The following is a 26,578-nucleotide window of genomic DNA, read 5'->3' as shown; positions in this document are numbered from 1 at the left end:
TAAAATTTCACATGCTGTTGTGCAAATGGAATAGACAAAAGGTGGAAATTATAGGCAATTAGCAAGACACCCCAATAAAGGAGTGATTCTGTAGGTGGTGACCACAGACCACTTCTCAGTTCCTATGCTTCCTGTCTGATGTCTTGGTCACTTTTGAATGCTGGCGGTGCTCTTCACTCTAGTAGTGGTGCATGAGACGGAGTCTACAACCCACACAAGGCTCAGTAGTTGCAGCTCATCCAGGATGGCACATCAATGCGAGCTGTGGCAAGAAGGTTTGCTGTGTCTGTCAGCGTAGTGTCCAGAGCATGAGGCGCTACCAGGAGACAGGCCAGTACATCAGGAGACGTGGAGGAGGCCGTAGGAGGGCAACAACCCAGCAGCAGGACCGCTACCTCCGCCTTTGTGCAAGGAGGAAGCACTACCAGAGCCCTGCAAAATGACCTCCAGCAGGCCACAAATGTGCATGTGTACAGCATATGGTCTCAAAAGTGCTCTGTTAGGATCTCATCTCGGTACCCTAATGGCAGTCAGGCTACTCTGGGGCGAGCACATGGAGGGCTGTGCGGCCCCACAAAGAAATGCCACCTCCACCCATGACTGACGCCACAAAAAGCCTACCTAAATATGATCCCCAATTAGAGGCAACGATTACCAGCTGCCTCTAATTGGGAACCACACAAACCACCAACCTAGAAATCTATAAACTAGATAACTCCCCCAGTCACGCTCTGACCTAAACACCATAGAGAACCGAGGGCTCTCTATGGTCAGGGCGTGACAGATCTAAAACTCACATTTCTATGTGAATTTGCTCGGTTTGCCCAAAAAGTTACATATTGCAGCTTTAAGAGAAGAAATAAGGARAGGCATTGCTTTCAGGTTTAGTTGTACCTGATTTTTGCCTCAATTAATGACTTGTTTTGGCAAAAAATACTTCGGTTTGATGTGTAGGTCTCCAAAATAATACTTAACGCCAATGCAGTGCCAGTGGCTATGTGTGTCGTGTGTCAGTTGATGACTGTCTATTTCCATATGATTGGGCCTGTGAGTTCTTCCTTCCTTACATGAGATTGCGGGGAGGAGCAGAGCGGAGAACCACCAAACACAGGCTGCTGATTGCAGATGGCATAGGTGTACTGTAGGGAACTGCCTTGACTTGAACAAGAAGTGACTGCAGTCTTATGCTTGGTTGCCTTGACTTCTTCTTCAGCAGTATCCAACAGATTGCACATCTCTTAATCTGTGGCGTGGCTTGGCTTCAGAAGTCAGGATGGGGAGGAGAGGCTATAGAGAGAGGCTATAAAGGTCCCTCCCCTCTACAAGAGAGGGATAGTGATCACAAAAAGCCCATAACACCATCCCCAATTCACCTTAGCTGCTTTCTCTAAACAAATCTTTAACTGTCATTACAGAGAGGAAGCATGGTTGAAATACAAATGACTGAGTGAGTGACAGAGATACAAATGACTGAATGTCACTCACTGAATGAGTGACACTCAAAGTGTCTTTGCTTAGTGCTCTTGCCTATGCTGTTTTCATGTCACCCTTAGATGTCCCAGTTTCCTACAGCCGGGCTGTTTTGATGTGAAACTGCTTAGTTTTCTTATAGGTGGGCTAGAAGTCAACAGAACCTCATGTACGAATGGTTARCTCTTAGTGGTTGTGTCAAACGTCTGTTTGATCATCATTTTCATGCGCCGCATTAGCCTGGTGGTCCAGTTTGTTTGTGCTTTAGCCAACTTCTCGCTGTGTTCATTCATGTTGCTGCCAAACATGTATGGAGACAACGATAGGAAGAYCTGGCTAAAGGGTAGTCTACATGACGGGACCAGGCTGGCTAAGAGAGAGCTGGAGACAGACTTCTCCAGAAGGCTGTGGATACTGACTTCTGAGATCTGTAACCCAGTGAGGGTTGGATGTGATATCTGTAGCTGGATGTTGGCGGGTTTGCTTTCACTCCTCGCGCATGAGTGGTCATGGAACACTGTGAGCGCCGTGGAAATGGCTGGCTGGGGTGTCAGCGCTGAGACTGACCACAGTTAGAATTATACATGAGAACAGAGATAACACGAGGCAAYGTGTGTTGAAGCAGTGGATGGATGGATGATACCCCTGAAGGTTTGTTAGAAAGGAAAGTCGAGCAAATGAGAACATGCACAGATCAGATCAAATACAATGACTTTTGGGTAATATTTCTCCAGGTTTCTCAATTTTAGATGAAATGAGAAGGTAATGATTTCAAATATTTTTTGTGAAAGATAAATTAAAATGAAAGGAAAACGTTGSGCTTCTCCTTGGCCTTGCAGACATCAGRTTATATTAATCCCTTTTACAAGGTGAAACAACAAGAAACTCATTGTTTCATTCTTCTTTTCTGAAGTGCTTCCAGCTTTCCTCTTCTGAATGTGTATTGAGCTGCTGCTTGGGGAGTGTTGAATTTCAATGGCTGGGCCATGATGGTGTGGCAGCAGCCAATACTGCCAGGTTGTGATTCACAAATACCCCGCCTCACAGTACCAATGGAGTCGGGAAGAATAATAGGTGCTACCCCAGAGGTACATCTTAGGATAATGAACCATTTCAAACATACTGCCAGAGCTAAGGAAGCCTGAAAATGGCTGCATGGCTCAATTTCACAGCATGCCAAGGTGTGTGAGAGAGAGAAGATGGTGCCGTGTGCTCTCTCCTCACCTATTATGAGGCTGAAACAAATACTGCATAATGCTGCTTTCTCCTATCTTCACAGCGAAACAGTATTTCCCATTTCTGTTCCATGGCAATTTGAATAATCAATTTGACATTGTTCCTGTTGTTTTGTTCACTTTTTACATCCTTTTGGAGAACAGAAATATGAGAATATGACCAAAGGTTGAAGTGTACTGTTTGAGTAAAACACAACATTCCATTTAGTGCAGCCCTACTATTTGGTGTGCTCTTTATGGAGATACTACAAAGATTATAATGGATCCTTGATCCATCAYTATGATCCATTTGTGTTTTTCTCAGTACACTGTTAAGAGGTTACTAATTTTACAGTGACTTATAGGCAGCTGGTTGTAGTACACTTACTGTATTAATTACAGTATCAGAACAGGTACTTTCACAGTAGTTAACTGTTGATAACAATAAATTACTGTATTAATAACAGTAATCCGTTACAGTGAATATTTTCACTCGGCTCAAGAATTCTCAATTAAATATTCAAACACCCAAGCAGTATAGTAATAATCACCAGCCAAGGCTTTCTCAGTATAATACAGTTTTATGATGATGAGAAGTGATGTGTGTTTATTTACGAGGGCTAATCTCATCCCCACATTAATTATAAATTGTCCATTTGGGTGCTATTGCTACTGAAATACCGTCATCGTTACCAATGAAAGTGTTATTGTGAGCGGCTGAGGTTGAACCCAGGTGCAGAGAATGGACCAGACGAGGAATGTGGGATTAACGTGAATACTTTACTTGAAAACGAGAATATAATGATAACAGTGATACTGGAAAAACAACAATTACTAGGACTAGAAAACTCACTCTGGGGACAAACACAGGGAACCGAAATCATGCTACTGCAAAGGGAAACAGAAAACACACCTCTCTTAAAGGGACACACCTGAGTGTCATTAATGTCTCWATGACGGTCTCTGCCACCCTCTGTTGACAGGTGGAACCATGACAGTACCCCCCCTTTTAGGAGCGGCTCCTGCCGCAGAGCCAGGGCAACCACCACATAGTTGGTTGAAGTCCCGAGCAAGTCCCGGATCCAGGATGTCCCTGCAGGCATCCACTCCCGCTCCTCAGGACCGTAGCCCTCCCAGTCCACCAGGCACTGCATGGTGCCTTGGACCCGACGAGCCTCCAACGGACGCTGGAAAGTGTAGGCCAGGCGGCCATCCACAACTCAAGAGGGTGGAGGGACAGGTGTGGGGGGGAGAAGGGACTTGAGACGGGAGACTAGGAAGGATGGACAGACCCTCATAGACCTGGAAAGCTGGAGACAATAGGTAACTGGGTTGATGCTACTCGGGATCTTTAATGGTCCTATGTAGTGAGGAGCGAGCTTCCGCGKGTCCACCTTTAAGGGAAGYTCACGGGTGGACAGCCATGCCCATTGACTTGGTCGGAGGAGCCAAAGAGGTCTTTGTGACGGTTTWCCTGGTGTTGGTGTCGGGCAGAGGAGCGGAGCAAGGAGGATCATGTGCGAGTGATTCATGTGCAGCGACATCGTCGAATGAACGCCTCGGCTGATGGCKCCCCCGCTTTGGCCTCTTGTTCAGGAAACGAACCCGAACTGACACTTGAACGGCTACAGTCCAGTGGACAAGTTCGGCKGTGTYTTATGAGCATATTCCACCCAGARGAGGAACTTGCTCCAGCCTTCCAATACCGTGCGATGAACTGGGGCCCATGATCTGAGACAATGTCCTGAGGAAGTCTGTGATCATGAGATCAGCTGTCTCCTTTGCTGAGGGCAACTTGGGTAAGGCGATGAAATGGGCTGCCTTGGAGAACTGATCGACGACCACCAGGATAGTGGTAAGCCCTTGGGATGGAGGTAACCCTGTGATAAAGTCTACAGACAGGTGGMACCAGGGCCYGCTGGGGATGGGCGGAGGTTGGAGCAACCCAGCCAGTCTCTGTCGTAATGACTTGCTTTGGATCTCARATGTTGGTGGCCCAACATCCTCGATCATGTTGGGCCACCAGAATTTCTACCTCAGGAACTCCAGTGTCCGATTAACCTCTGGATGCCTAGTTCATTTAGAGGAGTCTCCCCATTGTAGTACTGGGGAACAGGCTGATCGCAGAACGTAAAGTCTGTTAGTGGGTCCCACGCCGGGGTCAGGTTCTTGGGTCTGGGCTTGTTGAACCGTGGTCTCAATACTCSATATCACAGGGGCCACAATGCGTSAGCTGGGGATGATGGGCTCGGGGTCCCTCTTCTCGTTAGAGACATCGTGTTGGCGGGACAGGGTGTCTGCTTTCTGATTCTTGGATCCCCGGCAATAGGCTAGTGTGAAATCAAACCTGTTAAAAAACAGAGCCCACCTAGCTTGGCGACGGTTCAACCTCTTGGCTTCTTGAATGGAGACCAAGTCCGTCCAGATCATGAAAGGATGAGGTGCCCCCTCCAACCAGTGTCTCCACCCCTCAACTGCCAAGAGCTCCCGGTTGCCTATATTGTAGTTGCGTTCCGCTGGCGAGAACAGCTTGGGTGCAGTTTCTTGTCCTCCTCATTCCGCTGTGAAAGGACCGCCCCTGCTCTGGTGTCTGATGTGTCCACCTCTACCACAAAGGGACAAGTAGGATCAGGATGAACAAGGATGGGTCTGGAGGTGAAACGTCCCTTGAGCTCCATGAATGCCACATTAGCCTCGGGGGACCAGCAAAAACGGGTCTGGGACTTGCGGGTTAGGACCGTGAGAGGTGCTGCCACCGCACCAAAGTTGCGTATGAAACGCCTGTAAAAATTGGCAAACCACTGGACCTGCTTGAGTGAGTTGGGACAGGGCCAGTCGGCGACCGCCTCAATCTTTACGGGGTCCATTTGGATGCCTGCGGTAGAGATAATGTGACATAGGAAGGAAACTTGGGATATGTGGAACTCACTCTTCTCTATCTTGACGTATAGTTCACTCTGCAGGAGGCATCTCAGGACTTGGCGGACATGCAGTATGTGTTCCGGAAGGGTTGTGGAGAAGATCAAGATGTCATCGAGGTWAACAAAGACGAACCGATTCAACATATCCCTAAGAGTGTCATTGACCAATGCTTGAAATACTGCCCGTGAGTTCGATAATCTGAAGGGCATGATTAAATACTCATAGTGGCCACTAGGGGTGTTAAAGGCAGTTTTCCACTCATCTCCCTCCCTGATTCTCACCAGATTGTAAGCGTTGCGGAGGTCCAGTTTGGGGAAGAATTGGGCCCCTTGGACCAATTCCAAGGCGGATGACATCAAGGGTAGGGGGTAACGATTCTTGATCGTAATCCAGTTCAGCCCTCTGTAATCGATGCAAGGACGCATGCCTCCATCCTTCTTACACCCAAAGAAGAAGCCTGCACCAGCTGGGGATTTAGAGCGGCGAATGAAACCTGCCTTCAGCGGATGTAATTGCTCATGACTGCTGCGTCAGGTGTCAAGAGGGAGTACAGACGGCRTCGGGGAGGTGAGAATCCGGGTAGCAGTTCTATGGCACAGTCGTATGGACGATGAGGGGGAAGGGTGGCAGCTTGCCTCTTACTGAAGGCTTCCTGGAGGTCAAAGTATTTGGGAGGGAGAGCGGAGAAGTCTTGGTCTTCAATGGATGCAGGAGGACACGGCAAGGCTCTTGGTGGGGGTCTTAGACATTTAGTCTGGCAGTCCTTACCCCAGTCTAGTAGGTGTCCCATGGACCAGGAAACTAGTGGGTTATGTAGCGCTAGCCAGGGGTACCCTAGGATAAGGGGTTCTCGGGAGCAGATATCAACAGAAAATTAAGAGTGGTTCACCCCAACCTGCAGTAGAATGGGCTTRGTCTGATATTCCACCTCGCCAGAACCAATGTGCCGRCCATCAAGGGCTTGAATCTGCAGCGGGATGGGACAATTCATGCAAGGGATTTGTAATTCTTTGGCGAAGTCTTGATCAATGAAATGATCCGCTGCCCCAGAGTCCAAGAATACTTGAATCTGGTGCTAACGGTTGTCCGAGTGGAGGGTTGRATGTAGTGACAGACAGTGACTGGGTAGCTGGGGTGAATCTGCACAGCTTGTCAGGGTCTCCCCTTGTCCTGGRGAGCRCTGGCGGTTCCCGTCAGCTCTAGGCATGCAGCACAGAGGTGACTAAGACCTCCGCAGTAGAGGCAACAGCCTTTGCACATGCGCCTGTCACGTTCCTGTGGGCTCAGACGTGTGCATCCCAACTGCAAGGGTTCCTCTATGCTGAGCTCCGTGGGCTTGGGGTGCTCAGGAAACCYGGATGCTGGAGTGGTGTCAAAAGACRGCTGTCTCACCCATTCTCGGATGCGGTTGTCAGTCCTGATTGCCAGCGRTATTAGGGACTCGAGGTCCTCTCCCAGTTCTCGAGCTGCCAGTTCATCCTTGATGGAGTTAGACAGACCCTGGTGGAAAMTGGTTACCAATGCCTCAGTATTCCACCCACTCTCGGCGGCGAGGGTGCTGAACTCAATGACAAAGTCAGCCACTGGTCTGGCACCCTGGCGGAGTCTGAATAATCGGCTTGCTGCTTCTCCTCCGCCGACTGGGTGGTCGAAGACTCGACGCAGCTCAGCAGTGAAGGCTAATATGGAGCTGCAGGATGGTGGCTGCTGTTCCCACACAGCCGTTGCCCATGCCAGGGCCCTGCCTGAGAGCAGAGAGATGATGTAGGCGATCATGGCCCGGTCGGTGTGGAATGAGGAGGACTGTAACTCGAACACCAGAGAGCACTGAGTGAGGAAACGCTTACATCCACCTGGGTGGTCGTCATACCGCTCGGGGGCTGGGATCTTGGGTTCCCGGTGCAGGGGCCCTGAATGAACTGCGGCGACGCCTGTAGCAATGGGCGATGAGACTTGTGCATTGACTCCTCCTCGGTTGGGAGCGTGCTGTGGTTGGAGGGAATCGGTAAGTATCTGGAGGGTCTCTGAGATTTGGGAGTTGTTCTTGCTGCCGTCCCAACAGTACTCCTTGGTGGGTTATAACTTCTTAGATCTGSGTGATCTCTGCTGGGTCTATGTTGGGGCAGTAGCTTGCTGTGAGGGGCTGAGGTTGAACCCAGGTGCAGAGAATTGACCCGACAAGGAATCAATGATTTGGGATTAACGTAAATACTTTTCTTGAAAAACAAGAACATAAGGATAACAGTGATAGTGGAAAACAACAAACACTAGGACTAGAACTAGAACCGAAATCAAGCTACTGCAAAGGGAAACAGAAAACACCTCTCTTAAAGGGAAATCATAATTAGTAATAGGACACACCTGAGTGTCATTAATGTCTCTAGGACGGTCTCTGTCGTCCCCTGGTGACGGGTGGAACCATGACAGTTATGATGTATGCTTCCCAAATGGCTCCCTATTCCCAATTGAGTGCACTACTTTTGGTCAGGGCCTATAGGGCTCTAGTCAAATGTAGTGCACTATGTTGGGAATAGGGAGCCATTTGGGATGCAGGGTAACTTTCTAAAACAGTCATAAGTAATTTTCAATAAGACTCATGCTGCATATTATATGGCTAATTATTAAAACTAGCTGACTTTGCGGTAAGAGTCAGTACTCAGTACACTACCACAGCTTGCAAGCTCAGATCTCAAAAAGCAGAGCTGCCAATCACAATCTCCTCAAAGTCATTCCATCTACTTGGCCATCCATGGTGTGAAGACAAGATGACGCTAGCTGTGTTTATAATTGCTTTAGACTCAGAATAGCCTGGATGAAGATGAAACCCGCTGTTCATTCCTTAATCCCTTCATTAAACAATAAACAGTAGATGAATGATGTGAGAAAGGCTGCTACTGGTTACCCATTTAAACTAAAAGTGCACAAGATGATAAATGTCACCTCTCAGTTTGCAAAATAAATGTTAATTGTCCTGAATATTATTTAAATAGAATAGGGCAACGGTGTCTGTATTCTGTGGCCACAATGTGCTTTGTTCTCAATATTTCACTGATACTCTTCTCATTGAGGTCTTTAAACATATTCAGGTGGAATAAAGTACAGTTCATGTCGTTTGAGTGTGTGTGTGTGTGTGATCTTACACGCACGCACGCACGCACGCACACACACACACACACACACACACACACACACACACACACAGACACACAGATGTCTAATGTGAAGGTCAAAGTTTTGTCTGTTTTTTGGGGGTATGAGAGAGACGAGAGAGAGCAGCAGTGATTACAATGTCTGGACCACTCAGTGCCTCCCTGCCTGCCTCCCTGCCTGCCTCCCTGCCTGCCTCCCTGCCTGCCTCCCTGCATGGCCTCAGCTGACAGCAATAGAATGCATTGACCCAGTCTATATTAGGACCAACTTTTTGTCGGTTACTCTTGCACTTGCTGTCCTACTTCCCCCTAATGTGCCTGGAGGTAGATCCGCCAGAGTCATTTGTCCGAAATAGCACCTTATTCCCTATATSAACTGGCAGACCGCAGACCGGAGCGGTCAGGCTTCGACCCATGGTTTCATATAAACACACATAAGACATGGAAGAATGCGTAGAATTGCAGGAAATTAGCTTAAAATATGCTAAATGTTCTCTCCGCCAACAAGAGGGGTGTGAACAGTTTGGGGTCGCATAGGTTGCAAGGTGGAGGTTTGTTACTACGCTATCCGGACCTTTGCCACCTAGGAAATGTGTGTGTATGGATCTTCTCAAATAGTACTTGAGTACCCATGCCCTATATAGGCTGTGTAGTGCTCTATAAAGGGAATTGGGTGCTATTTGGGACACAGACAGAATATTGAGTGTTCCTTGGCCTACAGAATTATCCCCAGCATCATATCAGCTACTGTATGCAGACCTACAGAGTCTCCAGGAGCGTGCATGCACACACGTAAGCACACACACACTCTCTGCTGGAAATCAATGGGAACCTAGACACAGTCTGGTTCACTGGACAATGAAACCTGTTGTGGTGGCTTTGATGCAGCAGCACTGGAGAAAAGAAACACGATTGCTGCAGCATGATGTTTCAGTGCAGTAATGCATAATACTGTATCTCTTCTTTTTTTGTAGCGCCAGGATATGGGCAAGGATGTGCTGCTGCTTCGCTTAAACTGAGATGAAAATGTGCAGCTATGGCGTTGAGAGCAAAGATAATATATTGTCTGCAAACCAGAAATATGATTTTATTATGCCTCACATGAATGGGAATGAAGCACTCAGTCTTTCTGCTGAAATGCAACGTCTCTCATTTTTTCTCATTTTATCTCGTTATTTATTTTTCTCTCCCTCTCTTTCTCATCAACTAATGCTGTGCATTAACCTGAAATGTCAGTTCATTTTTGTTTTTTAAGTAACTAATTGACCAACAAGTTAAATTATTTGAATTCCTTTTAGTAAAAAAATATTCTGTGCGCTCAACACCCCGTTTGTGCCATTTCTCTAGATAGATTTCTCTCTGGGACATATTGTCCAACTCATCATAGTTACATGCAGAAAACGTGGTAATTAACTACAATGACTAGAATCCATTGCGCCTACAGCTGCCTGTTCTCATTGGCCGTGTTCGAGAGGATCAAAACCGCAATGTATCATGTGTAAATTGTGATAGACTGACTGATCTACAAATAATTAGTTGTTATTTATGATGCAAGGTGATTTGTAGATCAGTCAGTCACTTGGAATAAAACAATAAGTCAAACCAAATCAAATAAAAAAATATACACAACGACTTAAATATTTCCTTAAAGTAAAGTAATGTGAATAAGGGATGGTTTATTAATAAGTGATATGCACTAATGGGCAGTCCCTACCATCATTGGGGTTTTATTAATAGAAAAGTAGACATCATCATATATGATACTAAAAACAAGTATGTAATATACATAACTAAAATAATTTGTTCAAGTAAAGTAATGTGAATAAATGATGGTTAGATTCTAATAGTAATAGTAACGGACAGTCACGACCATCAATTGTTTTATTCTGTGTTGCTACAGCGTTGAACCCACATAAAGCATTTCTTTTTTAAAGAAAATCAAAACCGAAACTATAAATCGTTCATTGCTGAGCTTTACACATATTCTCGGCGCCTATATGTAATGGTTTCATAAGAAGGATTTATTGCGCTGTCACGCCCTGACCATAGAGAGCTTTTATTCTCTATGTTGTTTAGGTCGGGGTGTGATTTAAGGGTGGGTTATCTAGGTGAATTATATTTCTATGCTGGCCTAGTATGGTTCCCAATCAGAGGCAGCTGTTTATCGTTGTCTCTGATTGGGGATCATATTTAGGTAGCCATTTTCCCATTGTGCTTTGTGGGATCTTGTCTATGTTTAGTTGCCTGTGAGCATTATTATAGCGTTTCTTTTGTTCTTTGAGGTTTTCTATTCCATAATAAAGGATGGAAACATACCACGCGGCATCTTGGTCTACTCTTTATGACGAACGTGACATGCGCTGCTACATTAATGACTTATATGTAAATGCTAAGCCTAACCCTTCCTGTAACTATTGGTTTCATATGTAAATGAAAATTCTAAGCCTATCCCTTCCTATAACTATTGGTTTCATATGTAAATGCAAATCAATCAATCAAATGTATTTATAAAGCCCTTCTTACATCAGCTGATGTCACAAAGTGCTGTACAGAAACCCAGCCTAAAACACCAAACAGCAAGCAATGCAGGTGTAGAAGCACGGTGGCTAGGAAAAACTCCCTAGAAAGGCCAAAACCTAGGAAGAAACCTAGAGAGGAACCAGGCTATGAGGGGTGGCCAGTCCTCTTCTGGCTGTGCCGGGTGACGATGCTAAGCCTATCCTAAGCCTATCCCTTTCTATAACTATTGGTTTCATATGTAAATGTAGATGGTAAGCCTATCCCTTTCTATAAATATTGGTTTCATATGTAAATGTAGATGGTAAGCCTAACCCTTCCTATAACTATTGGTTTCATATGTAAATGTAGATGGTAAGCCTAACCCTTCTATAACTATTGGTTCATATGTAAATGTAGATGGTAAGCCTAACCTTCCATATTGGTTTCATATGTAAATGTAGATGGTAAGCTAACCTTTCTATAACTATTGGTTTCATATGTAAATGTAGATGGTAAGCCTAACCCTTCCTTTAACTATTGGTTTCATATGTAAATGTAGATGTCAAGCCTAACCTTCCTATAACTATTGGTTTCATATGTAAATGTAGATGGTAAGCCTAACCCTTTCTATAACTATTGGTTTCATATGTAAATGTAGATGTAAGCCTATACCCTTCTATAACTATTTGTTTCATATGTAAATGTAGATGGTAAGCCTAACCCTTCCTATAACTATTGGTTTCATATGTAAATGTAGATGCTAAGCCTATCCCTTTCTATAACTATTGGTTTCATATGTAAATGCAGATGGTAATGCTTCCCTCTTGACAGACGATTCTACCTAATGACTAAGTATTAACACCATGCAACCTGGCTGGCAGGACAGAAACAGTGTGCAGTTACCTCAGCGTTAATTAGATTCTCTGCAATTGTCTCTCCAATTACCCACTCTCATTTATCTTGTATTAATTAACCATGAAATGATGATTGGCTCAGATTTTATGAAGGTTCATTTCCTGTTATATTTTGGTCTCATTTTCCCATTTATTTTCATTATTTATGGTATGAGGTATGACATGATAAGAGAGAGCCTGCTCTGCATTAACTGTTCGGGTGAGCTAGGTAAGGGAAATGTGTGTGTGTGTGTGTGTGTGTGCGTGCGTACTTGTGTGTGCGCGTCTGTGTGTGCATGCGTACATACGTACGTGTGCCTGTCCGAGAGAGAGAAGCACTGAAGGACATGCTAAAGGGCAGGAGGAGGCAGGGGTGCTGTGTATCTGTGTGTGTGTCATTGAGTGACTCACAGTGCAGTCTCCAGGATGCCTCTCTCTCTCTCTCCACTCAGGCTGCTCTCCTATCAGCGCTCAGTCTGTGGGAGTGGTAGTAGTCTGCCATTTTTACTCACCCTTATTATCCAGACAGAAAGGAAGGATCTAGTCCAGATTAACAGTTCTGTCTCTGAGAAGATGTAGGCAGCAGGTGTAGGCAGCAGACCCTAGGTGTAGACAGCAGACCCTGGGTGTAGGCAGCAGACCCTAGGTGTAGGCAGCAGACCCTAGGTGTAGGCAGCAGACCCTATGTGTAGGCAGAAGACCCTAGGTGTAGACAGCAGACCCTAGGTGTAGACAGCAGACCCTAGGTGTAGACAGAAGACCCTATGTGTAGGCAGAAGACCCTAGGTGTAGGCAGCAGACCCTAGGTGTAAGGCAGCAGCCCTAGGTGTAGACAGAGCAGACCCTAGGTGTAGACAGAAGCACCCTATGTGTAGGCAGAAGACCTATGTGTAGGCAGAAGACCCTAGGTGTAGGCAAGCAGACCCTGGGTGTAGACAACAGACCCTGGGTGTAGACAGAAGACCCTATGTGTGAGCAGACGACCTAGGTGTAGGCAGCAGACCCTAGTGGTAGGCCAGCAGACCCTAGGTGTCAGAAAGAAGACCTAGGTGTAGACAGCAGACCCTAGGTGTAGATGACATTTGCATCCAAAATGACACCCGATTCCCTTTATGGTGCACTATATAGAGAGAGACTGGTCAAAATTTGGGGCACATCCACATACTGTCTCTTGCAAGCAGCAGACCTTAGGCCTAGCTTTCCTACATCAGGAATCTGTTCTGGTTATCTATAGAGAAGAAACTGGAGATGTGTGTTGATGTCATGTAATGTGTGACTGTGCCTTAAAGCACAGCGTTGTGTCACAGTGTGCTGCGCTGTAGCAGATACTACCCACTATCTCCACTGGGAGATTGAAGTGGAGGAGAATACATGCAAACAAGCGTATGCATTTAGTCATAGATGGGCTATCCCTCAATATGGTCTTTAAAATTCCTTTCAGTGCAGTGCTGTGAATGTACTATATGAGGAAATGTTATATGGTAATGCTTTTGTGTCTAAAATGTAAACGGCTTGATTCCAGCCAGCAAAAAAAAATGTTAAATATGTTTGTGACTGTTGAATTGTGAAAATAATACGATGAGCTGAAGTCAACTTAAATAGGAATGATTGGTTTAATTTTATGGTTTTTAATCAGTCTGAATGACCCTCCCTGGTGGGGTAGTTTCATGGTAGAAATGGCTGGTCTGTCTCCTGGCAGCCAGGTGTATTTAGCTCTCTCGTTTCTGTCTCACTCTATCCTTTCACTCTCTTTCTCAATATATCTCTTTCTTCACCTCTCTCTCTCGCTCTGTCTTTACTTACTGTATCTGTCTTCCTCCACTCTCCCCCCCCCCCCCTCTCTCTTCTGCCCCCTCTGATTCCCCCCTCTCTCTGTCAGGATAATGTGTTTCTGCAGCAGGGAGCAAGATAGGAGTCTCAGGGAGCGGTCCTCATCCCATCACTCCAACTTTGTATTACTCCATACATGCTGAATTACCTCCATTTGCATCCACCAGGAACCAAATGATCAAGCCCACGAGGAGTGTAGATTGCTTCTGTCCCTGAGAGTGTATAGTTACTGATGTGCTCAGTGTACAGCTGGCCCCTAAGCACGGCTCTAACCTACAGGGTTTGGAAAGTATTTGCTGGGGCTGGTTTGTACGTACACACACAGTGTATACATACACACCACGCATTGATGAATCGTGGCATTTTTTGTTATATTCAGGTGTCCATTTATCCCTAAAATGTCTGATTCTGTGAGCAATTTGTGTGAAAAAGAAACAACATCTTCCTTCATGCAGGAGAGATTATTATATTTTTTTTTACTATTTGTTGCCTGATAGCCTTTTTTTACTGAACTGTGTGTGTGGTGTGTGTGTGTGTGTGTGTGTGTGTGTGTGTGTGTGTGTGTGTGTGTGTGTGTGTGTGTGTGTGTGTGTGTGTGTGTGTGTGTGTGTGTGTGTGTGTGTGTGTGGTGTGTGTGTGTGTGTGTGGTGTGTGTGTGTGTGTGTGTGTGTGTTCCTTGCAGGGCAGTGAGGAGGGAGACGTGGACAAGAACAAGTGTTGCACACTGTGTAACATGTCCTTCACCTCAGCAGTGGTGGCACAGTCACATTACCAAGGCAAAATCCACGCCAAGAGACTAAAGCTGCTGCTGGGGGAGCAGCTGCCATCACAGCAAAGGTTAGCTTCTCTCTCTCTCTTGTCTCTCTCTCTGTCTCTCTCTGTCTCTCTCTCTCTTGTCTCTTTCTTCTCTCTCTCTCTCTCTCTCTCCTCTCTCTCTCTCTCTCTCTCTCTCTCTCTCTCTCTCTCTCTCTCTCTATCTCTCTCTCTCTTCTCTCTCTCTCTCTCTCTCTCTCTTAATTTATTGGCATGGGAAACATATGTTTACATTGCCAAAGCAAGTGAAATGGATAAAGTCTCTCTCTCTAACTCATTCTCATTTACAGACTAAGCAGCTGCATTTTGTTTCCCTGTGTGATGACATCAGATAATCCGATGAGATTTCCAGTGACAGATGTGACAGAGATGTTTACCACACAGATGTATGTTACGACAGATGTGCTTGTCCTCACACACAAAGGTGCTAGCTTTGACAAGCAAACAAGTAGGCAGGCAGAAAGGCAGAAAGCCACAGGTAGACTGTGGGATACCKGCTCACCTAGCTTGCTAAAACAGAGAGAGGAGCTGCAGCTCGTGTGTGTGGACTGGTGAAGAATCTAATTTTATCATTTTTTTGTCCGTGGGTGTTTTGATTAGATACAATCATCGTCTGCTGCAGCACCTCAGGGTTGAGGAAAGTCTGGACGATATTGTAAACCACAGCAGCTGCTCCCCGCGCCGCAAATCTGTTTACAAATTGACAGTTGAGAGAATAATGAAAGCTGGCCATGAGGGAAATTAGGATTAGAAAAAATAACCACACTTTTATTTAATCAGATCACTCCCCCTTATGCAACACCTGAGACCTGGATATRCAGAGAGGATGCAGGAGGTGAATAGAAAAATTATCAACTTTGTTTATTTGGGGTATCCTTTCTCTTGAGAATATCTATACTGATGGTACGTTTTTTTTTATTTGTCTGTTAATTCAGATATCCTTGACCAACACTTTTACTTTAGCTTAGTGTAAAGCCCTCTGTGCTTTTTGTTTGAGTCTGTGCAATAGCCCACTATTGTTAGTTAGTGGAGAGTCAGACTGATTCAATACATGGTTTGTGTTAATAGAAAAGAGATGCCAAGGCCTGAAACTGCCACAATGCTCATCGTAGCAGTCCTCGCCTGAGTCTCTGTCTGTGTGGGTGTGTTTGTGTGTGTAACTGTTTCTTTGTCAGTTCTATATGTAGCCAAAGAGTTGTACAAAATGCAGCACATAAAGCTGAAACATATCTAGGCCCAGTCCCAGTCAGTCACCCTGGAAGCTCAGGCTTGTTTTTCCTTCAGCGCTTTCTGTTCTGGGAACACTCTGCTTTCCTCCTCCTACTCTCGTCTTATCCTCCATTCAGCCCCCTTTCGATAACACTTTATTTGGATGGTCCATTTGTAAATGCTCTACAGACTATCAGTAACATTTCAACTATCTACTAACCCTAACCTTTAACCCTTACCCTTATTCTAAACCTAACCCTAACTGTAACCTTAGCAAGCAGTTGCTTATCAACAGATGGKCCATCCGGACTTTCCAAATAAACTGTGACCCCCCTTTCTCCCAGTGAGTCCACACTCAGGGTATGAGGGCAGAGCAGCAGAGAGGCATGCTGTGTCACCCTTTCACCGCACATCATCATCCATCGGCATTCACGCTGCCTGGCCCTCGGCCGTAACTGACCCCAGGAGTCAGGTCAAATTGTGTGTGGTACTGAAAGGACCCTAGTCTCAAAGAAAAACAATGTTAAAAGGAAAATGACAAACAAAGCAGCTGACTAGCTTAAAAGCTTTTTGGTCCACGAGTGACGTGTGTTTAACCCTGTTACGTGTTGTTTTGTAGAATTCACACATGGATGTGTTGTACACATGGACCACGTGTTACTCAAAATTGGACAATCCAGTTAATATTCCCGGTATTCCATGATCAGACCTTGTGTCCCACTATGTGGCAGGAATTATTCTGCATTTAATATGTGCATTAGGGCATCCTTTTAAAGATAAGGCTTTTGTGCCTGTTTAGTATGATGATTATCCTTTGATGTTTAATAAGGGTGAGCATGTTTAATAAGGGTACGCATTCAAGTTGCATAAATAATCTGGTGGTGGAGACCTAGAGGGAGGGAGAGAAGTGGTTGCTTCCAAGCAGGGTGAGGCATGTCTCTGCAGCCCCCATCAACCATTACAGGCCTGAACCCCTCTCCTCCTCCTTGTCCCCCTTCTCGCCCCCCTTCTTCCTCCTCCCCCTTGCTTCGTCCTCTTTGTCATTCTCCCCTCCTCCTCAACCTCCTTCTCCTCTTCTGTCATGATGTTGGTGACATAACCACCTCCTCAGCCTGCAGCTTCAGGGAGCTACTGTAACCCTGGTGCGGGAAGTAGAGTATACTGCAATCAAGGTTTTACAATCAGTGGCATTATGTTTTGTTTCTGCTTGATTTCCTTAAACTGAGGAAGTGCTCAGTGCTCTGCTGTGGTATTTAGAGACAGCAGGGAATCAGCAGTACAGTAGCCTACTGGGTCATGTTAGTAAGGAGGTTACTAGGGGACGGAAGCGTTCTTCCTCATAGAGTGAGCTGTGTCTCGCTCCTTCCTTCGTAAAACCTTGGTTACTTTATATAACATTTTGATTTATTTGGTATAACGTATGCTGATTGCTGATCCTGCAAAATAGTGGTTAGATAAAACTCTGTTCTGCTGTGTCTGCTATTTCCCCTCATGCCTCCCTGTCTGTCACTGACAGATTCAGTCATTAACCACGCCATCTGTGGCCAATGGTTCGGAACAGAGGATGCTCCTCTCCCAACCGAGGGAGGCCAGACAGAGCAATCAATCGCACTGTCACCCAACAAATACAGCTAGAGCCACAGACAGACAGACAGACAGACAGACCCCCCCCCCCCACCCAGACCCCAGCCTCAGTCAGAGACAGAAGACCAGAGAGACCCCAGCCATAGTGTGCATCCCAAATGTAACCCTATTCCCCATTTAGGGCACTACTTTTGACCACGGCTCATAGGCTATATTGGACTATATTGAAAATAGGGTGCCATTTGGGACTAACCCATACTGTAGGCTGCCTCTCAAAATGGAACATTCTCCAGACGTGTTGATCTCTCTGCATTTTCATTTTGTCTGTCATTCACCGTCACCAAATCCACATTTCAACATGTTTAACCTACATCCAGAGGGGCTTTTAGTTCTGTTGTTTACAAAAACAACTTGTCCTGTATTACATGATGAGAAATTGAGATTCTAGCCACTGTACTAAACCCATACCCCACTTCACATACAGTAAACACATGAATGATTTAATATATAACACCTCCATTCTCCTGCAGAATGACAGGACAATCTACAGTATGTGTAGGTTGGAGATGCTAGCTTCTGCACACTTAAATATTCTTGCTGCTGAAATTAATGGATTTATTGAGAACTACTTTTGTGCSCACTACACCCATAGGGCTCTGGTCAAAAGTAGTGCACTATATAGGAAATAGGGTACCATTTGGAAGGCAGAAAATGTCCGGAAGATAAATCCACCAGTGCATCAGGAAGCCTGAGCTTATTGATTTCTACATAATGAACATTATTGAAGTGGCCGGGTGCCTCTGTTAATCCTCCCGTCTCCAAGGAAACTGTTGTTTCAGCCTTTCCGCCTTCAGCCAATAACACAAAACACAAAACCCCAGGATCTGCAGCTCTGTTGTTTCAGCCTTTCAGCCTTCAGCCAATAACACCTCACTCTGGCTGCGTCCTGAATGACACACTATTCCTATTCCTATYTAGTGCACTACTTTCAACCGACTTTTGGTCGTAGTACTGCACTATATAGGGAAGAGCATTTACCCCAACTAGAGGTGGCCCCCTCAGTTTCATTTGGACATCAGTGAGCCCCCTCAGAAAATAAAATGGTGCTTGACGCCCTCTGGGCGCACACATCCAACCACAGCCACTGCTAGAGCAGCTTATATTCAGGATAGCTTTACTCTAGATTCCCTCTCCTTTTATGGTATGTGTGTGATGAAGTATGACTGTATAAATGATTATGCCCTTTTAGTTGAACTCCTCATAGACATGGTTAGTTGTATGGTAATATGTGTGCATAATCACTGACCCATATACTGTTGCTACATGCTTCTTTAGTCTAAGGTTAATCGTTAGCACACTGAGCTGTCCAATTTCCGCCTCTGCTAATGCTGTTTTTGACTCGGGTAGCTCTGAATAAACGTTAATTCACCATTAGTATTCTTATGTCCCGTAATATCCCAAATGGCTAATCACTTTCTCCCAGCGCCGTCGCCAGCTTATATTGAACATTTCTGTCCGGTCTCCAAGCTCCAGCAGGCAATGAGTGAGCAGAATAGTTTGAATGTCATTTCCCTAGAACCACAACAGCATAATGCTGGAATATATGTTCTCTGGATTTGGTTAAGTGCTGCATTCATTCGAGTTAATTGTGAAATCATTTTGAGGAAGCACATTCTGAAGTTTATAACCTTGGGTTTTTAGCATCATTACATCTAATGGGAAGGCTTGCTGCTGCACACTTCAGGATCCATTACGGTATATGATCCCAGCAAATGTACCATCTGAACCTGGATGCAGCACTGTATGGTTTACGCGTAGTAGATTAAAAACCCTTATAGCGGGGCTGTCAAACTCATTCCATGGAAAACCTAGTGTCTGCTGTTTGTATTTTTRTATTCACCCCTAGACAACAATGTGAGGGGAGTTCCTTACTAATTAGTGACCTTAATTCATCAATTAAGTACAAGGGAGGAGTGAAAACCCGTACCGGCTCTGTCTAATATACAGCTGTTGTGTTTGTTTGGTTTGTTTTTCATGGACTGCACAGCTTGCAGTGGTCTCGCCCGCTTGGAAGTGTGTATTGAGAAAATATTTAGTTTTCTTCTGTACGGGGGGGATAAGGCAGAGGGGGATAGAAAGCCCTGAAGGGAAGGTTTTGTAGGAACAGATAAATACACGGATTTCAGAACACTTTGATCCTTCTCTTTTTTGATCCAACAGATTCTGAATCTCAACAGATTTCTAACTATTAATTCTGAATAAGACTGCACTGTATATGTGTGCTCTGAATGCTGTTCAATATCCTGTTTTTATATGAATCAAAAGGTGGTTATTTTCCTATTGGACACTAAAGCTATACCATAAAGAGGATGAAGATATTAGTTGGCCTTTGCTTCAGATGAAATGCAGCATGAGTTTAGCATCCTTAGCCATTTGGGTTATTTGCATACTGTACCTGAAAAATAAATGACACATTTATTGGTAATTTATTTATATATATTATTATAAATATAAATATATATTATATCTCTCTCTCTCTCTCTCTCTCTCTCTCTCTCTCTTGATACAGTTGAAGTCAGAAGTTTACATACACCTAGGTGGTCATTAAAACTTGTTTTTCAACCACTCCACAAATTTCTTGTTAACAAACTATAGTTTTGGCAAGCAGTTAGGAGATATCTAATTTGTGCAAGACACAAGTCTTTTTTCAACAATTGTTTACAGATATATAAACATATATCAGAAACAGCAGTTTCTGATATATAGGCTAATTGACATCATTTATGTCAATTGGAGGTGTACCTGTCACGTTCCTGACCTATTTTTATGTTATTTGATTATGTTTAGTTGGTCAGGGCGTGAGTTGTGGGGCATTGTATGTTGTGTGTGTTTGTGGTTAGTCTATGGGGTTGTATGTGTTATGGGATAGTGTTTGTTAGGTTGGTCTAGTTATGTCTATGCTGCCTAGATTGGGTCTCAATCAGAGACAGCGTGTCATTCATTTGTCTCTGATTGGCGCCATATTTAAGGTGAGCCATAGGCAGTAGGCTTTTGTGGGTGTTTGTTTCCTGTGTCGCAGTGTTTGGACCACACAGGACTGTTTGAGGTATGTCACGTTTGTTGTTTTGTAGTTTGTAGTGTTTCTTGTTATTTACATTACAACATGTACAATTATCAATCCGCATCTTGGTCGATCCATGCTCCTCCTCGTCTGAGGAGGAGAACGACTTTGACAGCCATTACAGAAACACCCACCACAACAGGACCAAGCGGATTGAGGAAGGAGGGCAAGAACTAAAGCAATGGAGAGAGGAGGAATGGAGTTGGGAGCAAATTTTCAATGGAGAAGGACCCTGGGCTAAGGTGGGAGAGAATCGCCGCTCTCGGGAGGAGAAGGAGGAGCCACACGCCAGGAGCGCTGGTATGAGGAGGCAGCACGTATGAGAGGCTGGAAGCCCGAGAGGCTCACCCAAAAATTTTCTTGGGGGGGGGCTAAAGGGAGTGGTGGCGAAGCCGGGTAGGATACCTGAGCCCACTCCCCGGGCGCTTGCCGTGGAGTGAGAGGGCGTCGTACTGGTCAGACACCGTGTTATGCGGTAAAGCGCACGGTTGTCCCCAGTACGCGTGCTTAGCCCAGTGCGGGCTATTCCACCTTGCCGCACTGGGAGGGCTAGGTTGGGCATCGAGCCGGATGCCATGAACGACCGGTCCAACGTATCTGGCCTCCAGTACGTCTCCTCGGGCCGCGTACATGGCACAGCCTTACAGGTGGGTGTCCCCGGGTTCGCCCTGCATAGCCCAGTGCGGGCTATTCCACCTCGCCGCACTGGCAGGGCTAGGGGACCACTTCAACCTGGTAAGGTTGGGGAGGCTCGGTGCTCAAGAGCACGTGTCCTCCTTCACGGTCCGGTATATCCGGCGCCACTTCCCACCCCAGCTCAGTACCATCAGTGCCTACACCACGCACCAGGCTTCCAGTGCATCTCCAGAGCCCTGTTCCTCCTCCACGCACTCTCCCTATGGTGCGTGTCTCCGCCAGCCCAGTGCCTCCAGTTCCGGCACCACGCACCAAGCCTCCTGTGCGTCTCCAGAGCCCGGTACGCACTGTTCCTTCTCCCGCACTCGCCCTAAAGGTGCGTGCCCTCAGCCCGGTACCTCCAGTTCCGGTACCACGCACCAGGCCTAGAGTGCGCCACGAGAGTCCAGTGTGCCCTGTGTGTTCCCCGCACTAGCGCTGAAGGTGCGTTGTCCTCTAGCCCGCAAGCGGTACCTCCAGTTCCCGGTACCACGCACCAGGCCTACAGTGCGTCTCAGCCGCCAGAGTCTGCCGTCGCCCAGCGGCGCCTGAACTGCCCGTCTGCCCAGCGGCGCCTGAAATGCCGCTCTGCCCAGCGGCGCCTGAACTGCCCGTCTGCCCAGCGGCGCCTGAACTGCCCGTCTGCCCAGCGGCGCCTGAACTGCCGTCTGCCCAACGCCGTCTGAACTGTCCGTCTGCCATGAGCCTGCAAAGCCGCCCGTCTGCCATGAGCCTGCAAAAGCCGCCCGTCTGCCATGAGCCTACAGAGCCGTCCGCCAGACAGGAGCCGCTCTGAAGCCGTCCGCCAGACAGGAGCCGCTAGAGGCCTTCCGCCAGACCGGATCAGCCAGAGCCTTCCGCCAACGGATCAGCCAAGCCTTCCGCCACACGCGATCAGCCAGAGCCTTCCGCCAGACCGGATCAGCCAAAGCCTTCGCCAGACCGGATCAGCCAAGAGCCTTCCGCCAGACCGGATCAGCCAGAGCCTTCCGCCAACCGGTAGCCAGAGCCTTCCGCCAGACCGGATCAGCCAGAGCCTTCCGCCAGATCTGACCAGCCAGAGCCCAGCCAGCCATGACCAGCCAGAGCCGTCAGCCAGCCATGACCAGCCAGCAGCCGTCCAGCCAGCCAGGAATCCGCCAGCCAGCCAGGATTCCGCCAGCCAGTCCGGAGCTGCCGTCCCTCAGCCGGAGCTCCGTCCCTCAGCCCGGAGCTGCCGTCCCTCAGCCCGGAGCTGCCGTCCCTCAGCCCGGAGCTGCCGTCCCCATCCGGTGCTGCCCCTTATCCCGGTGCTGCCCTTATCCCGATGCTGCCCTTCATGTAGGTGGGTTTAGTGGAGGGTGGTCATTGGTGGGGGATACGGAAGCGGGAGTGACTATGGTGGTGTGGGGACAGCGTCCAGAGCCGGAGCCACCACCGTGGACAGATGCCCACCCAGACCCTCCCCTAGACTTTTGGTGGTGCGTTCGGAGTACGCACCTTGAGGGGGGTTAGTCACGTTCCTGACCTATTTTTATGTTATTTTGATTATGTTTAGTTGGTCAGGGCGTGAGTTGGGGTGGGCATTGTATTGTTGGTGTGTTTGGTTAGTCTATGGGTGTGTTATGTGTATGGGTAGTGTTTTGTTAGGTTGTCTAGTATGTCTATGGCTGCCTAGATTGGGTCTCAATCAGAGACAGCTGTCATTCATTTGTCTCTGATTGGGAGCCATATTTAAGGTAGCCATAGGCAGTAGGCTTTTGTGGGTGTTTGTTTCCTGTGTCAGTTTTGGACCACCACGGACTGTTTTGAGGTATGTCACGTTGTTTTTTGTAGTTTGTAGTGTTTTCTTGTTATTTACATTAAACATGTACAATTATCAATCCGCATCTTGGTCCGATCCATGCTCCTCCTCGTCTGAGGAGGAGAACGACTTGACAGCCATTACAGTACCTGTGGATGTATTTCGTGGCCTACCTTCTAACTCAGTAACTCTTTGCTTGACATCATGGGAAAATCAAAAGAAATCAGCCAAGACCTCAGAAAAAAAATTGTAGACCTCCACAAGTCTGGTTCATCCTTGGGAGCAATTTCCAAACGCCTGAAGCTACCACGTTCATCTGTACAAACAATAGTACGCAAGTATAACACCATGGGACCACGCAGCCATCATACGCTCAGGAAGGAGACGCGTTCTGTTCTCTAGAGATGAACGTACTTTGGTGCGAAAAGTGCAAATCAATCTCAGTACAAGAGCAAGACCTTGTGAAGTGCTGGAGGAAACAGGCACAAAAGTATCTAATCCACAGTAAAACAAGTCCTATATCGACAGGCCACAAGTCAACCCGAAAGGCCACTCAGCAAGGAGAAGAAGCCACTGCTCCAAAACCACCATAAAAAAGCCAGACTACGGTTTGCAACTGCACATGGGGACAAAGATCGTACTTTTTGGAAAATGTCCTCGGTGATGAAAAAGGGGGAGGCTTGCAAGCCGAAGAACACCATCGCAACCGTGAAGAACAAGGTGGCAGCATCATGTTGAGGGTGCTGTGCTGAAGGAGGACTGGTGCACTTCACAAAATAGATGGCATCATGTGGACAAAAAATTATGTGGACATATTGAAGCAACATCTCAGACATCAGTCAGGAAGTTAAAGCTTGGTCGCAAATTAGTTCCCAAATGACAATGACCCAAGCATACTTCCAAAGTTGTGGCAAAATGCTTAAGGACATCAAAGTCAAGGTATTGGAGTGCCATACCAAAGCCCTGACCTCAACCCATAGAACATTTGTGGGCAGGACTGAAAAAGCGTGTGCGAACAAGGAGCCTACAAACCTGACTCAGTTACACCAGCTCTGTCAGGAGGAATGGGCCACAATTCACCCAAATTATGTGGGAAGCTTGTGGAAGGTTACCCGAAACGTTGACCCAAGTAAAACAATTTAAAGGCAATGCTCCAAATACTAATTGTGAGTGTATGAAACTTCTGACGCACTGGGAAGTGATGAAAGAAATAAAAACTGAAAGAAATAATTCTCTCTATTATATTCTGACATTTCACATTCTTAAAATAAAGTGGTGATCCTAACAACTGACCTAAGACACGGGAATTTTACTAGGGTTAAAGTCAGGAATTGTGTAAAACTGAGTTTAAATGTATTTGGCTAAGGTGTATGTAAACTTCCGACTTCAACTGTATACTAAATGTTATTCCATGCAAATTGGTTTGCAATGCAACTTAACACATACATCTTTATACATTCCCCCAGGAGTAATAAATAATATGAGAATTAATGTTATCTTCCCAACAACAATAAGAATAAATTCCAGAAATTCTATGGTGTCAATGATGTAGCAATGATACAGTTTGCCATGAATTTTCATTAGATTTATTTAACTAACCCTTTTAATTATTAGATTTAACCCATGGTGTGTCACTCTAACGTGCATGATACGCGTAATTAATTCACCTTCACATCTCATCAAACAGCAAAAAGCTTATCAGTGTAACAGACATTTATGTTCGAGGTCTATTAAATAACTGCCATGGTGCCATTTGGAAGAGATCTAGCTTACTTATGATGTCTCCTTTACTTGATGATAATGAATGACATCCATCAGTTCTGTTCTACTGCTGTCTGATTACAAAAAAAAGGTATTTGACACATTTCCTAAAATGCAAATGTTTTCCCCAGCCACCACTTTTTCAGAGGTGATAACAAATGATATAAAAACTTTAAGTCTCAAATCTAATGACAGTGAGTGTCAGTCTGAGTTGTGTTTACTGCAGAAAGAATTTGAGGAAAGATATGACTGACACTTCCTTTGTTCACACAGGTAAACAAGGTACTGTCGATCCTTCAGAAAATACTCATGTGAATGACTGAAAGATGGAAAGAAAGCAAAGTGGCGAGGGGATGAAGTGGGAAAAAAGGATGGCAGTATTTCGAGAGAATTTTGACAATTTTATGTTAGTTATTCTGCTTGCCCCCTACCTGCTCCAAATGCACTGCTTCTTTTTTATTGAGTCCCACTGTTACTTCCCACTCTCATTATATGCTTTCCTTGTTACCTTGCGGCAGTGTGTCCCAAATGGCAGCTGATTCCCTATATAGTGCGCTACTTTTGACCAGGGCCCATGGGGCAAACAAAGCCTCCACCATTAGCCATTATCACAGTCATTTTACTTTAGGTTGCTCTCTGTAGCCCACTGTAATCACAGCAATGAGAATGACAACCCCAAAAAAAACACATCCGAGCCTTATAGCTTACTCTTAATAACCACCAGTCCTGCGTCATCCAGACAACCCATGAATTAGAATAGCAGCCACCTATTTATACCTAAAGTCTTTATCTTCACTGGGGGTGGCCCCAGTCCCATTCATCATTCACCCTTTTTTGAGGTGTGATAACTGTTCTGCATTGTTCTGTGAGAGATCCCAGACTAAATAACTGCACAGCCATCCATTCTCCAGAGCAGAGAGATATGTATAGGTCCTTGGGATTAAAAAAACAAATGGAGAGGAGAAAACAGCAGGCAGAGGAGGGTATAACACCGCTAAGAAGATGGACTCGTGACCTTTGCAGCAAAGGACAGCTACTTTGTTGACTGGCAAAGGGAATACGCTATGGGCCCTGGTCAAAATAAGTGCACTATACAGGGAATAGGGGGAATAGGGTGCCATTTTGGATGACCCTTTGATAGGGTCCTGTTGTCACAGTGGATAGCTTAATTTTCCCCATTGCTTATTTGCATCCAGTAAGCATGAATTATGAAGTTGTTCTAGTAATTTATGAAAATGTAGGATAAATATTCCTATCAAAGGTTTATTAGCATTCTGTGTTTTATTTCCTWCTTCTTAGTCTAACCAGGACTGGAATCAACATACAGTTTCTATACGTCACTACTAACTAATATCACAATAGTAAATGCTTTCTGTCAATTATTCACTCATTGACTAATATCTCTTGTAAATGTTTTCATCTTCACAATAGAGTTACACTTACTGATACAATACTTCCTCATAGAGTTCATTTTAATGCAGGAGCATGCATCTACCTTCAAAATGATCAGAGGCTAAATAAAGAACCACTGCCCTAGATTTGACCGAAAAAWTTACTTTATTTATTTTCAGTCCAAAAACTACAACCTTTTCCCTGAGCCTGAATTTGATAGATGTTTTCCCTAAACCTCAGAGCAGCTCAGTCGATACTGTAAC

General features: G+C 45.8%; 1 protein-coding gene across 1 annotated transcript in view; it reads left to right on the top strand.

Annotated features, from left to right (window-relative positions):
• The window catches only part of LOC111975140 (zinc finger matrin-type protein 4-like), a 186,331-nt gene that overhangs the window by 99,947 nt on the left and 59,806 nt on the right, over positions 1–26,578 (top strand). Inside the window, exons 4-5 of the mRNA XM_070447089.1 lie at positions 14,660–14,814; positions 15,251–15,268. Of these exons, the coding sequence (XP_070303190.1) occupies positions 14,660–14,814; positions 15,251–15,268 (173 nt within the window). The remainder of the gene's footprint in view (positions 1–14,659; positions 14,815–15,250; positions 15,269–26,578) is intronic.

The sequence above is a fragment of the Salvelinus sp. IW2-2015 genome, linkage group LG15, assembly GCF_002910315.2.
Source record: "Salvelinus sp. IW2-2015 linkage group LG15, ASM291031v2, whole genome shotgun sequence".
Taxonomy (NCBI): domain Eukaryota; kingdom Metazoa; phylum Chordata; class Actinopteri; order Salmoniformes; family Salmonidae; genus Salvelinus; species Salvelinus sp. IW2-2015.
Note: the sequence above shows the minus strand (reverse complement) of the source record. Positions and strands in the feature narration are given on the sequence as shown.